General features: G+C 31.9%; 1 protein-coding gene across 2 annotated transcripts; it reads left to right on the top strand.

Moving 5' to 3' along the window:
- Positions 1–8,709: 8,709 nt before the first annotated feature.
- Positions 8,710–14,156, top strand: LOC129903031 (putative disease resistance RPP13-like protein 1). Of its 2 annotated transcripts, none has more exons than XM_055978505.1 (3): positions 8,710–8,798; positions 8,923–13,145; positions 13,895–14,156. In XM_055978505.1, the coding sequence occupies exon 2, from the start codon at positions 8,932–8,934 to the stop codon at positions 13,114–13,116; it is 4,185 nt and encodes a 1,394-aa protein (XP_055834480.1). In that variant the 5' UTR covers positions 8,710–8,798; positions 8,923–8,931; the 3' UTR covers positions 13,117–13,145; positions 13,895–14,156. The 2 variants fall into 2 exon arrangements, with proteins under 2 accessions (XP_055834480.1, XP_055834481.1); XM_055978506.1 differs by having other exon boundaries at positions 8,743–8,822.
- Positions 14,157–14,638: the final 482 nt, after the last annotated feature.

Below are 14,638 nucleotides of genomic sequence, written 5' to 3'. Positions count from 1 at the left end.
ATTGAAACGATCGATAAGCAAGATTGTTTGATTATTCACAAGATATATAGTACAACAACAATAACAACAATCCAGTGAAATTGTCACGCCCCGAGAGGGTACCCTAGGCGTGGCCGGCACTCAGAAACCATTTCTGGCTTCTGAGAGAACCACTTGGTCTCATTTCTTATTTATTCATCAGCGGAAGACTTAAGAAGACTAATGTGGGCTTGTCATAATCAAAGGAAAAATAGATAATTATTAGAAGAAGTAGTTTCTAAGGAGAACTACTCTGATTACATCATCAGACTCTGTCTATGAAGCCTCTAATACTCTTAGATGGTGTCAATAACATGTCCATGGCTACCTCAAAAAAACATCACACTCAACAATAATAAAAGGATAAGGAGTTCCTTCGAATACAAGAAGGACTCATCAAATAGCCGAAAAGAAATGATCTTCAACGATGCGCCTGTTGAGGATCTCTAACACCTGTATCTGCATCATAAAATGATGCAGGTCGAATGACGTCAGTACGTGAAATGTACGAGTATGTATAATGGCAGGAAGGTAAGGACAAATATCAAGAAACTCCTCTTAAGAATCAGCTCAGAACTCAACATCATCTCAACATGAATATGTAATGCAAGTTTAAAATATAATAATAAAAATAATAGTAATAAGCAATGCTTACTCAGTTGGGAGTTTCTCTAACCGACAACCATCACTTATGAGCTAGCGATGATACAACGAAGCGATGTTGTTGCCACATCCATCCAACACCTTGCCAGGGTAAAGGACATCACCATCTTGGATCCACTCATCAAAGTCCTCTTTTTGGGACTTAAGAGGCATAGTCTCCATCCTACGCTGGCTACGTAGTTCTGGGGTTTGAGTCAATTAAACTCTTACCCAACTCGGTGCTCAATACTAATCCCAAAATATGTGCTCATATTAAACTCATCATCTAGTCTCATTGGACTTTAATTTAAATCACCAAACTCATCTCATTTCATGTTCATCAATCATTATACTTCCAAAAACATCATTTACATCTCATCAAAACATCTTGCTCAAAATATCATTTGCTCAAATTCATTCAAACTCAACTCTTTTGCTCTTTCAAAACTCAATAAAATACATATATAGTATTAATTCATATAACTTTTTTTTATCAATGAAAATAATAAAAAGCCAACATTTTTACTCAAAATATGTGTAAAAATATTCATGAACATCAAATCAATTAGGATTCATGGGAAAGTAGCCATGAATAATAATTCCAATAATATGAGAGATAACAATAATAATAATATTAATGCATAAATATATCAAACTCAATAGAAGAAGAACTATTTCATTTAGAATTCAAGATTTGGATAAAACTCGACTATAACTCAATTATAATAAATTTAAATATTGGGCGCATGGACGAACTCAATCCGATGCTATGAAAGCCTTACATACCTTAAATCCGAAGGTTTACTCCAAATTGGAACACTCTTGGACCCCTAGCCTTTTCTTCTCGCCGGAGCGTTTTGTGTACTACCCGGAGTATAAGAATAACTGGAGTAGTATTTTTATACTACTAAAACTAAAACTATATTTGAGAAGAAGTATATAGAGAGAAGAAATGCTTAAGAAAGTTTGATGAATAAAATGAGGAAATAAGGTGGGTATTTATAGGTGAGAAAGAGGACCTAACAATAAATAAAATAATTATAAAGAAAAATCTGAAAATTTAATGGAATATATTGATGTCATGGATGATGTTAAATAGAGGACAATTTATGTCATGAATGACGTCAAATGTATCTAGATATTTCCATGGTAGGTAAGATGAGTTCTTTTTAACAGAATACTCTTTTTCGAAGTTGCGTTTGAATAAGATAGATTCCTTATTAGGATTTGGTGTCTTCATAAGAATTGTAGATATGGAAGTTTAGTTTCATATCGTTCAAGAATCAACCAATTTGGAGCAACCTACAGTGAGATATGAATTTTCTTCTATAAACACTCAATTCTGTTACAGTACTATATCTTGCAAAGATTAATTTATTTGACCTACTTATACTCTGAATATTAAGATATGTTCTTCATGAAAGTTGTAGGTAAGGATGTTGTGGTTACCCAGAAATTTGAATCACCTAATTTGGACCAACCTATGAAAAGTTATGCCCAAAATACAGAGGCAGTATTATTTTCATCGAGAATTGAAATATCGACATACAACATTTTAGGGGTTGTTACAGAAATCTCACAACATGGGGTCTGGAGAGGGTAGAATGTACGCAGACCTTACTCCTACCAAGGTAGGACGGCTGTTTCCTGGAGACCCTTGGGCTCAGTAAAAGCATAAACTCATAAAAAATGTTAGATAAGAATAGAAAATTAAAAGCTTTATGAGAAAAACAACAAACAAATAACGAATAGATAACAAATAAATACAAATAAATAAATACAAATAACAAATAACAAATAAATAAATAATGAAAGCGTCACAGATAAAATAGAGTAGTCAAAGCATAGAAAGTAATAAATAGTAACAATAACAGAAATCAGAAGTCAAAGCGTAAGAGATCGTAATTCACTACTACGCATATGAATAGAGAAGAATAATGAGACTATGAACTAGCCTTCTACCCTAATGTGGGTCCTCCACACCCTCCTATCTAACGTCATGTCCTCCGTAAGCCGTAACTGGGTCATGTCCTGTCTAATCACCTCTCTCCAATACTTCTTCGGCCTACCCCTATCTCTTCTATAATCATCCATGGTCAGCCTCTCACAAAAATAAGGAATAAACAGTTGAAGTACGTGAAATAATCAATGCTTATAGATGAGGCAAGAACACACACAGATTCTAAGCAAAAAGTTAATTGAAATAATAAAACTTGAGCTTGTATAGAAAAAATATATATCAGTCAATCTAAAAGTACATATGCAAAGGGGAAAAAGGAAGCAAGAAAATACATTCATGTACAATTTTTGCCTGGTCACTCACAATGGATCTCAAACTTATAAAGCTCTCTTAATCTTTTCATCATAAATAAAAATATTTAATGACAATTAGTGGCGAATAGAAAGAGATTCATATAGGTATTTTGTTTTTATCATAAAACGATTAAATATTAAATAGCAATATGATCAATTCATTCTTCATATCCTGCAATTATGTTAGGTGCAGTTTCACTATATAGTCATATGAAGAGTTTTGGATTAACAATTATTTTACTTTTATTATACATATTAAAATATAGAAAACAACTTAAATTTATTATTTAATAATATAATAATAATAATCATATGTATATATACATTAATTAATTAATGGCATTATTATAGTAACTCAACTTTATAGGGTTATTTTAGTATTTAAACTTTCAACTTTTTTGTTTTCACTTTTAGTAATATATGATGATGGAGCAGATATTATATAGTTATGCGGTAGTGATAGTGGTCAAATTTGATTGATGTATTAAGTAGTTATGCAGTAGTGATAGTAGTCGAAATTGATAGAGTAGTCAAACTTTTAGCGAATGATATAGATGATCATTTTTCTCAAAGTTCGATGACATATTTGAGTAAATTGACAATCACAATTTGTTAATATGTTTGGGACTCAACTCGTGGTTAGAGTACTCATTTTGTAAGATTTGAGTGCTGAAAATCAAATTAGAAACATAACTTACAATGTTTGAATAAGCTTTGAAGAAATGAATTTGAATTTTGAATAGGATTTTTTTTTTTACGTGTGTGTGAGAAATTTGAAGTGTTGTTTAGCCTTGTTGGAATAGGCTAAAGAGATTGTCTCTATAAAATTTGAAGTAATTTGATGGAGATCTGATTAACTGATTTTGAACAACAATTACATATGAAGATAGATACATTGTTTTCATAGTTAGCAATGTGTTATATACTTTTATAGAAGGTAGATATATTGTTTATATAAATGTACAAATATTATAAGGTATGCTATATTAAAAGCACGAATGTTCTTTAAAATATTGTTTGAATTTTTGGCCATTTTTTAAAAGATTTTGCTTTAGATAAAATCATCTTTTTAATATTTTTTTTCAAATAATAGTCATTTAATTATTGTCAACCTATAGCAATCCTAATTGTACACAGTTAACTTATTTTATTGGAAAATCTAAAAAAACCTAGAATACGTGTATCTCAATTAAGAAATTGTTTTTTGAGCCAAGGGAATATCAAAATAGGTTTGAGTTTAGGTTTGAGTTTAAAGTTGACGTACATTCCATTCTTCTTAGATTTTACTTTATATTATTGTTACAAGTAAAATAGTTATTTATGATAAAATAATTTCTATTATCTTTTATTAAAGGCATAATACATAAATATGCTTTTTAACTTGGCCTCATTTTATATTTATGCCCTCCAATTTTGAATGTGAACAAGTAGACACTTAAACTTGTATAAAATCGAACAAGTAGACACACGTGTCATACGTGGCACAACACATATAGGATGCCACGTAGGACACAAAATTGTCATGTAGGATGGATGTGTCTATTTGTTCAAGTTTTGGATAGTTAAAGTGTCTACTTGTGCACTAGTAAAGTTAGATGTTATAGTTGTCGAAGTCAAGTTAAGGGTTGTTATGCCCTATTTTTAATCAAGGTTAGATAAAGCACAACATACATACTCTAAAAGGATTAATTATTGTATAGAGTCGCCACCTAATTTATTAAGGAAAATAAAGAAAATCTATTTGATGCATGTCCTGTATGACTCACGTTTCAATCTGCGAAAAACCAGTTTAGATTCTAGGTAAGGGTTTACATTATTCCAAAGGGAAGGTGTTAGGCATCCTTCGAAATCCACAAAATGTGGTACTCAGCTAGACTTAATTCATCAAAAAGGGAGGAGATAAAATTATTATTTGCAAGTATAACAAACATATATATAAAAATATATACACTAAAATTGTATAAGAATATATGTATCAAAAAAGTATGTACTAAGTAAGTAAAGTATATTATCACCAATTATGTGTAGAAAAATATGAGAAAGGTATATGTATATAAAAAAGGTAGTTTTTATGCAATATTAAAAGAATAGCCCTTTATTCATATGAACAAAGAACTCTTTTATCATATGAAAAGAAAAATAATTTTGAATATCATTTGCAGAAAATATCTCAGAATACATGTACAGACACTTGGTAAAATATTAATAATGAATAAATTATTATCAAAATAATTTTAGAATATGTGTGTATATATACTACAAAAAATAGAATTCTATTTTATAGTAAGCTCAGGCGTAACTGTAATAAGTGTTACATTCCTATTAGAACGTCATGGTGATTCGTAAAAAAAATTAATTCAATTGTTCAAAAGAGATTTTAAAAGAAAATAGTTTAATTTAAAGAATCATCATAATTTTAGGATAATTAGAAACCAATCAATTATTTAAAAATGTCTATAAATTCAATGGATCCTAAGTAAGGGGTTCAAGTTATTTCAAAGGGAAGGTATCAGCATCCTTCGAAATCCACAATTGCAGGTCCCAGCTAAACTCAGCTTTTAAATTGAGGAGATGAAAATATTGCGCAAATATGTAATGAAATATAAATAACGAATAAATTAAAACAATAATATAAGGAACGGCCTAATATTTGCCTAACGTCAATAATATACACAATAATAAATTAAATGTATTATTCAAACTTAATTCGAATAGCTTTCTCAGGAAGCAATTCTGAGTACCTGTAAAAGACTTAATAGAAGTGTTAGTAAGGAATAAATATGATGATGATGATAATAATAATAATAATAATAATAACTAAAAATAAAATCCGTCTTATAAACATGGAAGGCCTTGGAAATCGATGGTAATTTCTTCATCGACCTATTAGGTGTAATCTCTATTTAATATGATGAATTACAATAATAATTAAAAATAATAAAATTATTTCAATAAAATGGCGTGAAAGCCATGACAACCAATAATTGATGAAACAATCGACATAATAGAGACAACATATAAGATATTTGAGAAGTGAAACAATAATAGTGTAATTAATAACATAATAAGAAATACACTAGATAAAAGATGTAAAATTCAAATCAACAACAATAATTCAACAAAAATAGTAACAAAAACAAAATAACAAAAGAAAAAAAACCAACTAGTGAATATTTACATCATCAAGAACCAACACCCACAAAAATAAAGGTACAATATGACAAAAAATAAGTGAGAAGATTTTATCAAATAACTTAAATACATGATAATATAAAAAATAAAATAGTAATACTAAAGTTAATGACAAGTGAATCAACCTAGCTTTAGTATATCTTACATAGTCAAAAAGAATAAAAACAATAATATCAACATCCATTAAATAAGAAATCATGTATTAAAAAAAAATTATTACTAATCATCAATTATAATCCTTTGATGAATAAATATAGTCAAAACAAATGAAGTTAAACTATTAGCAAAAGTAGTCAAACAAAGTTAAAAATAGATACAAGATAACTATAAATAAATAAAGTATACACTAATCATCAATTATAATCCACCAACAAACAAAAGTGATGAATAAATATAGCCAAAACAAATGAAGTTAAACTATTAACAAAAGTAGTCAAACAAAAATAAAATAATAATTTTCACTCAACAAACAATAGATATCACTAATAGAGAGATATAATGGAGACAACAACAATAAAGTGAAAAAAATAATAGAAAAAAATCACAATAATTTTATCTATCATAAAACAAAGTAGATGAAAACTATCATATCTTTTAAGCAATCAATTAAAATAATAAAAAACAAACATATATGACAATAGATATCACTAATAAAGAGATATAATGGAGACAACAATAATAAAGTAAAAATAAATAATAGAAACACATCACAATAATTATATCTATCATAAAATAAAGTAGATCTATAAACAAAAAAAAAGTAAAATAACAATGAAAAAAAAAAAAAAAAAGAGATAGAGTTGTGTTACTTGTTAGTTTCTTACCGAATTTACCGTCGCGATAGCTATTTGTTGTTTCCCGAAGATGGAGCCACCCCGGAGTTTATTGATTTAACACTATTGGACTTTATTTTAACTTGCAAAATATAATGTCTAATATAAACTTAAACTAAAATTTCCGTCTTTTTAAAATGGGGAGGCCTCGAAAATCGATGGAAAGATTTTTTCATTGGCCAATTACAATTTGAACTATATATAAATTTGAAGTAATATTTCATATTATCACTTAAGGCTATACAACAACAACAACAACAACAACAACAAACAACAACACTTAAAGGCTATCAAAATAGTAAATCCGACCAAAAATGTACCTCATGTTGTACCTAAAATTTGAAACTTCAAAGGACAAAATTGGACTTTATGTACTTCATAAAAGTTGTAGATATATGTCTTAATCTTGCAAAAAGAAAAGAATCATCACAAAATACATTTTGTACAAAAAGATATGATCAAAATACTAGCGGTTGTACATGCTGGAATTTTAAATAAAAAATCTGGACAAAACTTGTCCTATGTTGCGTCCTATTTTTCGACCCAATAACAGCAGATCTAGGCTCCAACATAAACATAAAAGTTGTAGGTACGTGTTTCATCTTTCCAAAACATATTTATTTACTAAAAACAAAGATCTATACAATGAGATACGTCAAAATTACTAACAGCTATGCAGTTACAAAAAAACTAATTTGATTTACTTACCACAAGGGAGGAGTTGCTTTGTTCTAGATGAAAGGACAAGCTTCTTTTCAGACTTTTTGAGGGAGAAAAAGAGAAGATAATGGAGAAAGTGATGTATTTTTTAGGAAGAAAAAAAGAAGAGAATGGAGAGAGTGGTGTGTTTGTGAGGGAGGAAAAGAGAAGATAATAGAGAGAGTAGTATGTGTTAGTCTTCTTTTGAAAGAAGAAAAAAAACAAGATTGTCTTTCTTTTTCTTTATGTAGGATTAGTCAAAAGGAGATGGATGATTGGAATCAATATTCTAAATTAATAACCAATGAAGTAAATAATAATATTATTTATATAATAATAACAATAATAAAATTTTATATATTATACCAAATGTAAGCTCAAACATACAATAAATAAAAATTTAAAGAATACACATTTAATTAAATAGCAATCGAAAAAATGAATTATAGGTTGGTCAAAATTGGATGTCAACACTAATTTATGAAATAATTAATTAAAATAAAATCTTTTTGAGATTATTTTTGAATAATGATAAAAAATAATAAATTATTATATATAACTATATATATCATTCAAAAATTATAAAATGACAAAGTTATTTTAAAGTATTTAAAATATATTTTTTGGATTTTTAAAAGATTAATTATTTCAAATTGTTTAAAATTGGAAAATCAAAATTACTCCTACTATTTAGGATAAACAAAACAGAAAGAAAAAACTTTTATCATTTCACCGTAACTCTTGGTGTTATCAAATTCCCAACTTCTTGACATGTTTTCAAGTCTTGAAAAAATCATAGTAAATTATCAAGAAATGAAAATAAAACATTATGAAGACAAAGCCTTCTTGTTGGGTGAAAAGTCATACTCATGGGAAGGAGAAAAAAGAACAGTTATGATTCTTTTTTATTCTATGGCTGTCCACATCCCCCACCCACCCACTCAACCAAAAAAAAAAAAAAAAACTCCTCCTCTCTTGCCTCAATTATTCAAACTTTTGGAAAAGACAAAAAAGTCATAGCTGTAGACTGTAGAAAACTATAGCAAGAGAGAGAGAGAGAGAAATCATTCTTCATCACATATTACTCTTAGCATTCAACAGGTAAAGTAAACCACACTTTTGAAGGTAGTATACTTGTGGATATATATAAACTAACTGTTACTTTTCTCAAAAAAAAAAAAAAATCTTAAAAAATCACTTTGTGTTTCCTTGTTTTGCTTTGCAGATTTCAAAAATGGATATTGGCTTAGCAGTTGGTGGTGCATTTCTCTCTTCAGCTTTGAATGTTCTCTTTGATAGGCTTGCTCCTGAGGGTGATCTGCTCAACATGTTTCAGAAGCATAAGCATCATGTTCAGCTCTTAAAGAAGCTGGAGGACATTTTGCCTGGTCTTCAGATTGTGCTAAGTGATGCAGAGAATAAGCAGGCATCAAATCAATTTGTGAGACAGTGGCTTAATAAGCTTCAGAATGCTGTGGACGGTGCTGAAAACTTAATTGAAGAAGTCAACTATGAAGCTTTGAGACTTAAGGTGGAAGGTCAGCATCAAAATCTTGCAGAAACAAGCAACCAGCAAGTAAGTAACCTTAACCTGTGCTCGAGTGATGATTTCTTTCTTAACATAAAGGAGAAGTTGGAAGACACCATGGAAACATTGGAGGATTTGGAAAAGAAAATTGGCCGCCTTGGCTTAAAAGAGCATTTCGGTTCGACTAAACAAGAAACTAGAACACCTTCAACTTGTTTGGTTGATGATTCTGATATCTTTGGAAGGCAGAATGATATAGAGGAATTGATTGGCCGTTTATTATCTGAAGATGCAAATGGAAAAAATCTGAGTGTAGTTCCTATTGTTGGAATGGGCGGCGTGGGTAAGACAACACTTGCTAAAGCCGTTTACAATCATGAGAAGGTGAAGGACCATTTTGGTTTGAAAGCTTGGTTTTGTGTTTCTGAGGCATATGATGCTTTCAGAATAACAAAAGGGCTACTTCAAGAAATTGGTTCATTTGTTGACAACAATCTTAATCAGCTACAGGTCAAATTGAAGGAAAGCTTGAAGGGAAAGAAGTTTCTTGTTGTCCTTGATGATGTGTGGAATGACAACTACAACGAGTGGGATGAGTTGAGAAATCTTTTTGTACAAGGAGATATAGGAAGTAAGATCATTGTGACGACACGTAAAGAGAGTGTTGCCTTGATGATGGGTAATGAGCAAATTAGAATGGACAATTTGTCAATTGAAGAATCTTGGTCTTTATTTAAAAGACATGCATTTGAAAACATGGATCCTATGGGACATCCAGAACTTGAAGAGGTCGGAAAACAAATTGCAGCTAAATGCAAAGGACTGCCCTTAGCTCTGAAGACGCTCGCTGGCATGTTACGCTCTAAATCAGAGGTCAAAGGGTGGAAACGTATTTTGAGAAGTGAAATATGGGAGCTGCCAGACAACGACATATTGCCAGCGTTGATGTTGAGCTACAATGATCTTCCCTCACATTTAAAACGATGTTTTTCTTATTGTGCAATATTTCCTAAAGATTATCCATTTAGGAAAGAACAAGTTGTTCATCTGTGGATTGCTAATGGTCTCGTACGACAGGAAGATGAAATTATTCAAGATTCAGGCAACCAATACTTTCTCGAGTTGAGATCAAGATCATTATTCGAAAGGGTCCCAAATCCTTCTGAAGGGAACATAGAGAAATTCTTGATGCATGACCTTGTCAACGATTTAGCCCAAATTGCATCTTCAAAACTTTGTATCAGGTTGGAAGAGAGCCAAGGATCTCATATGTCGGAAAAAAGTCGGCACTTATCATATTCATTGGGATATTGTGGTGACTTTGAAAAATTGACACCCCTCTACAAATTGGAGCAGCTGAGGACATTGCTTCCAATCAGTTTCCAATATCATGGTGCTCCACTTAGCAAGAGGGTTCTGCATAACATACTGCCAAGACTAAGATCCTTGAGGGCATTATCGTTGTCTCATTACTGGATTAAGGAATTGCCGGATGACTTGTTTATCAAATTAAAGCTCCTCAGATTTTTGGACCTTTGTCATACAACGATTAAAAAGTTGCCAGATTCCATTTGTGTATTGTATAACTTAGAGACACTTCTCCTGTCATCTTGTGCTTTTCTTGAGGAGCTACCTCTGCAGATGGAGAAGTTGATCAACTTGTGTCATCTTGACATAAGCAACACTCGCTTGAAGATGCCACTCCATCTGAGTAAGTTGAAAAGACTCCAAGTGCTAGTGGGAGCCAAGTTTCTTCTAAGTGGTTTGAGAATGGAAGATTTGGGTGAAGTAGAGAACTTGTATGGATCTCTATCAGTTCTGGAGTTGCAAAATGTAGTTGATAGAAGGGAAGCTCTGAAGGCAAGGATGAAGGAGAAGAATCATGTTGAGAAGTTGTCTTTGGAGTGGAGTGAAAGTAGTGCCGACAATTCACAAACTGAAAGAGACATACTTGATGAGCTACACCCACACACAAACATAAAAGAACTCCAAATCACCGGATATAGAGGAACAAAATTTCCAAATTGGCTAGCTGATCATTCGTTTCTTAAGCTAGTACAATTGTCTCTTAGCAACTGCAAGGACTGTGATTCCTTGCCAGCACTAGGACAGCTTCCTTCTTTGAAAATCCTTTCCATCAGAGGGATGCATCGAATAACAGAGGTGACGGAAGAATTCTACGGCAGCTCATTCTCCAGAAAGCCTTTTAAGTCTCTTGAGAAGCTTGAATTTGAAGATATGCCGGAGTGGAAGCAATGGCACGCACTCGACTTCCCTAAACTTGAGAACCTTTCAATTGAAAATTGTCCGAAGTTGATGGGGAAGTTGCCTGAAAATCTTTGTTCTCTGACACAATTAAGTATTTCAAGATGTCCTGAACTCAATTTGGAGACACCTAAACTGTTTACGTCCCAACTTGAGAAATTATATATTGATAATTGTAACTCTCTTACCTCCTTACCTTTTAGCATACTGCCGAGTAGCTTGAAGACAATAGGGATATCTGGTTGCCAGAAATTGAAATTGGATGCGCCAGTTGGTGAGATGAGTTATTGTAAGGATGTGTTTCTCAAGAAATTGGAACTGGCAGGATGTGATTCTATAGATGATATATCACCTGAGTTGCTCCCAAGAGCACGCAAATTGACTGTTCGTCGTTGCCAGAACCTTACTAGGTTTTTGATTCCTACTGCGACTGAAACTCTCAATATTGTCGATTGTAAGAATGTTGAAATACTTTCGGTGGCATGTGGGGGGACCCAGATGACGTCTTTGTATGTTCAGGTTTGTTCAAAGCTGAAGTGGCTGCCAGATCGGATGCAGGAACTCCTTCCATCTCTTGAAACACTGGTTCTTATTCATTGTCCAGAAATAGAGTCCTTTCCTGAAGGAGGATTGCCCTGCAATTTACAATTACTTAAAATCTGGTATTGCAAGAAACTGGTGAACGACCGAAAGGAGTGGCGTTTACAGAGACTCCCCTGTCTCAGAGAGTTAGTGCTCGTACATGATGGCAGTGACGAAGAGATTCTTGCTGGTGAGAATTGGGAGTTGCCTTCCACTATTCAAATCTTAACCATAGACAATCTGAAAACATTTAGCATCCAAGTTCTCAAAAGCCTCACCTCTCTTAAATATCTATGTATAGCTAATTTACCTCACCTCACTTCACTTCAAAGTCACCAGTCACTTCCTGAATCAGCACTGCCCTCCTCCCTCTCTCAGCTGACCATTAGTTATTGCCCTAATCTCCAATCACTTTTCGAATCAGCACTGCCTTCCTCCCTCTCTCAACTGTTCATTAGGAATTGCCCTAATCTCCAATCACTTTTCAAATCAGCACTGCCCTCCTCCCTCTCTCAGCTGACCATTGAGAATTGCCCTAATCTCCAATCACTTTCCGAATCAGCACTGCCTTCCTCCCTCTCTAAGCTGACCATTGTAAATTGCCCTAATCTCCAATCACTTTCCGAATTAGCACTGCCTTCCTCCCTCTCTCAGCTCACCATTGTAAATTGCCCTAATCTCCAATCACTTTTAGAATCAGCACAGCCCTCCTCCCTCTCTCAGCTGACCATTGAGAATTGCCCTAATCTCCAATCACTTTCTGAATCAGCACTGCCTTCCTCCCTCTCTCAGCTGACCATTGAGAATTGCCCTAATCTCCAATCACTTTCTGAATCAGCACTGCCCTCTTCCCTCTCTCAGCTGACCATCCAGAAGTGCCCTAATCTCCAATCCCTTCCAGTAAAAGGGATGCCCTCTTCCCTCTCTCAATTATATATTGGCAACTGCCCATTGCTCAAACCACTACTAGAATATGAAAAGGGGGAATACTGGCCAAATATTGCTCAAATTCCCACCATACTGATCGATTGGGAATACATGTAATGATTAAAATGAATGGCTCTCCAACAGATGTAAGTTATTCTTTTCCATCATAAGCTTTTTATTTTTGCTTACTTCACTTTGCGTTTTTGTAAATTCTTTTCCTTTAAAAAATCTTAAAATTATCTGAACCTGATTTATCTTTATTGTAATTGTTTTGTATTTTCCCTTAAAACCTAGAACCTGAATTTAGTTATAGCTAAAAAACTAAATTATAATATAGCTGCAAAAAATAGTTTTAATTTTTTTTTTTATTTTTTCATTCACATTTTTTTATTTCTCATATATTTACACTAAAGAATGAAAAAATAAAAATAACATATGAATTAGAAATCAAATAATGATAATTAAAGGAGTCAAAAAAATTCACATGTATGGATATATATTTTTTTACTTTCTCAAAAAAAAAAAATCCCCATACATGAATTTTTTAAAAAATAAAAAATTTAAAAATTATTTTTTTCACTTCCTTAAGTTGAAAAGGGTATATATATATATGTGAGCTATTTTTATAATGGTGGGGTATATGTGAACAATTTTTATAACGGTGGAGGTATGTGTGACTCATTTGCGTAGCGGCAAGAGTATTTATGAGTCACTTTATAACGGGGTATATTAGGCCCTTTTCCTTTTTATCTATTTATGATGAATTCCCATAATATATTTATTTGAATTTAAAGAAGTTTTAGGAAATAAGTAAAGTTCCTTTGTCAGAATTAGATGTTATAGACTTGCTGCTAATTGTTATGCGTTATATAATTGCATATTTCTTGGATGGCAGGTATTGGATTGGTTTAATCGAAAGTTTTTAGTTCTTGTAAGCATCAAACATCCCATGTCAAGAATGAAACTTTGCTTAATAGTAGAATGAAGATATCTTGTCACTATAGAAAATCTTTTAAATAAATCTATGCTGATACATTGTATTTTTACTATCCTTCCTACGTTTGGACACATTTAATTGTGCCACAACATGGATAACTAAAGTTTGTCAATTGGTTGCTAAATTGAATATATCGGAAATAATCTCTCTGCCTAGTGAGGTAAGATCTACGTACACCTATCTTCTTCATATATACCCCCACATGTGGAACTATAATGGGTATGTTGTTGTATAATTGCACATAGAAAGGCAACAAAGCTAATATGACACAAACTAGGGCAACTTTAGTAGATAACTATGGTGCATGTGAACTCATGGTCTTTTGTAAATCAATAGTATAATTATTTTCTTAAAGTACACATAATAAAAAGTAATTTTGAAAGTGCATTGATAAGGGTAAATATGTAATTTTATTATTTTAATCCATGTATAATTAATATTTTCACCTTCTACCCCATATAAAATTATATATAAATTTCCTCATAAATTATATGTGTGTTTATTATGTAGAATTGCTAAATCAAACACCGTATAAAATAATACATAAATAATTTTATTGATATTACAATGTTTGGTTTGTATCAAGTAGCGATGTATCATGAAAATGACTTATATATCAAATCGCGATGTATCAGCGGCATT

Source organism: Solanum dulcamara, chromosome 9 (genome assembly GCF_947179165.1).
Source record: "Solanum dulcamara chromosome 9, daSolDulc1.2, whole genome shotgun sequence".
NCBI classification, from domain to species: Eukaryota; Viridiplantae; Streptophyta; class Magnoliopsida; order Solanales; family Solanaceae; genus Solanum; species Solanum dulcamara.
Note: the sequence above shows the minus strand (reverse complement) of the source record. Positions and strands in the feature narration are given on the sequence as shown.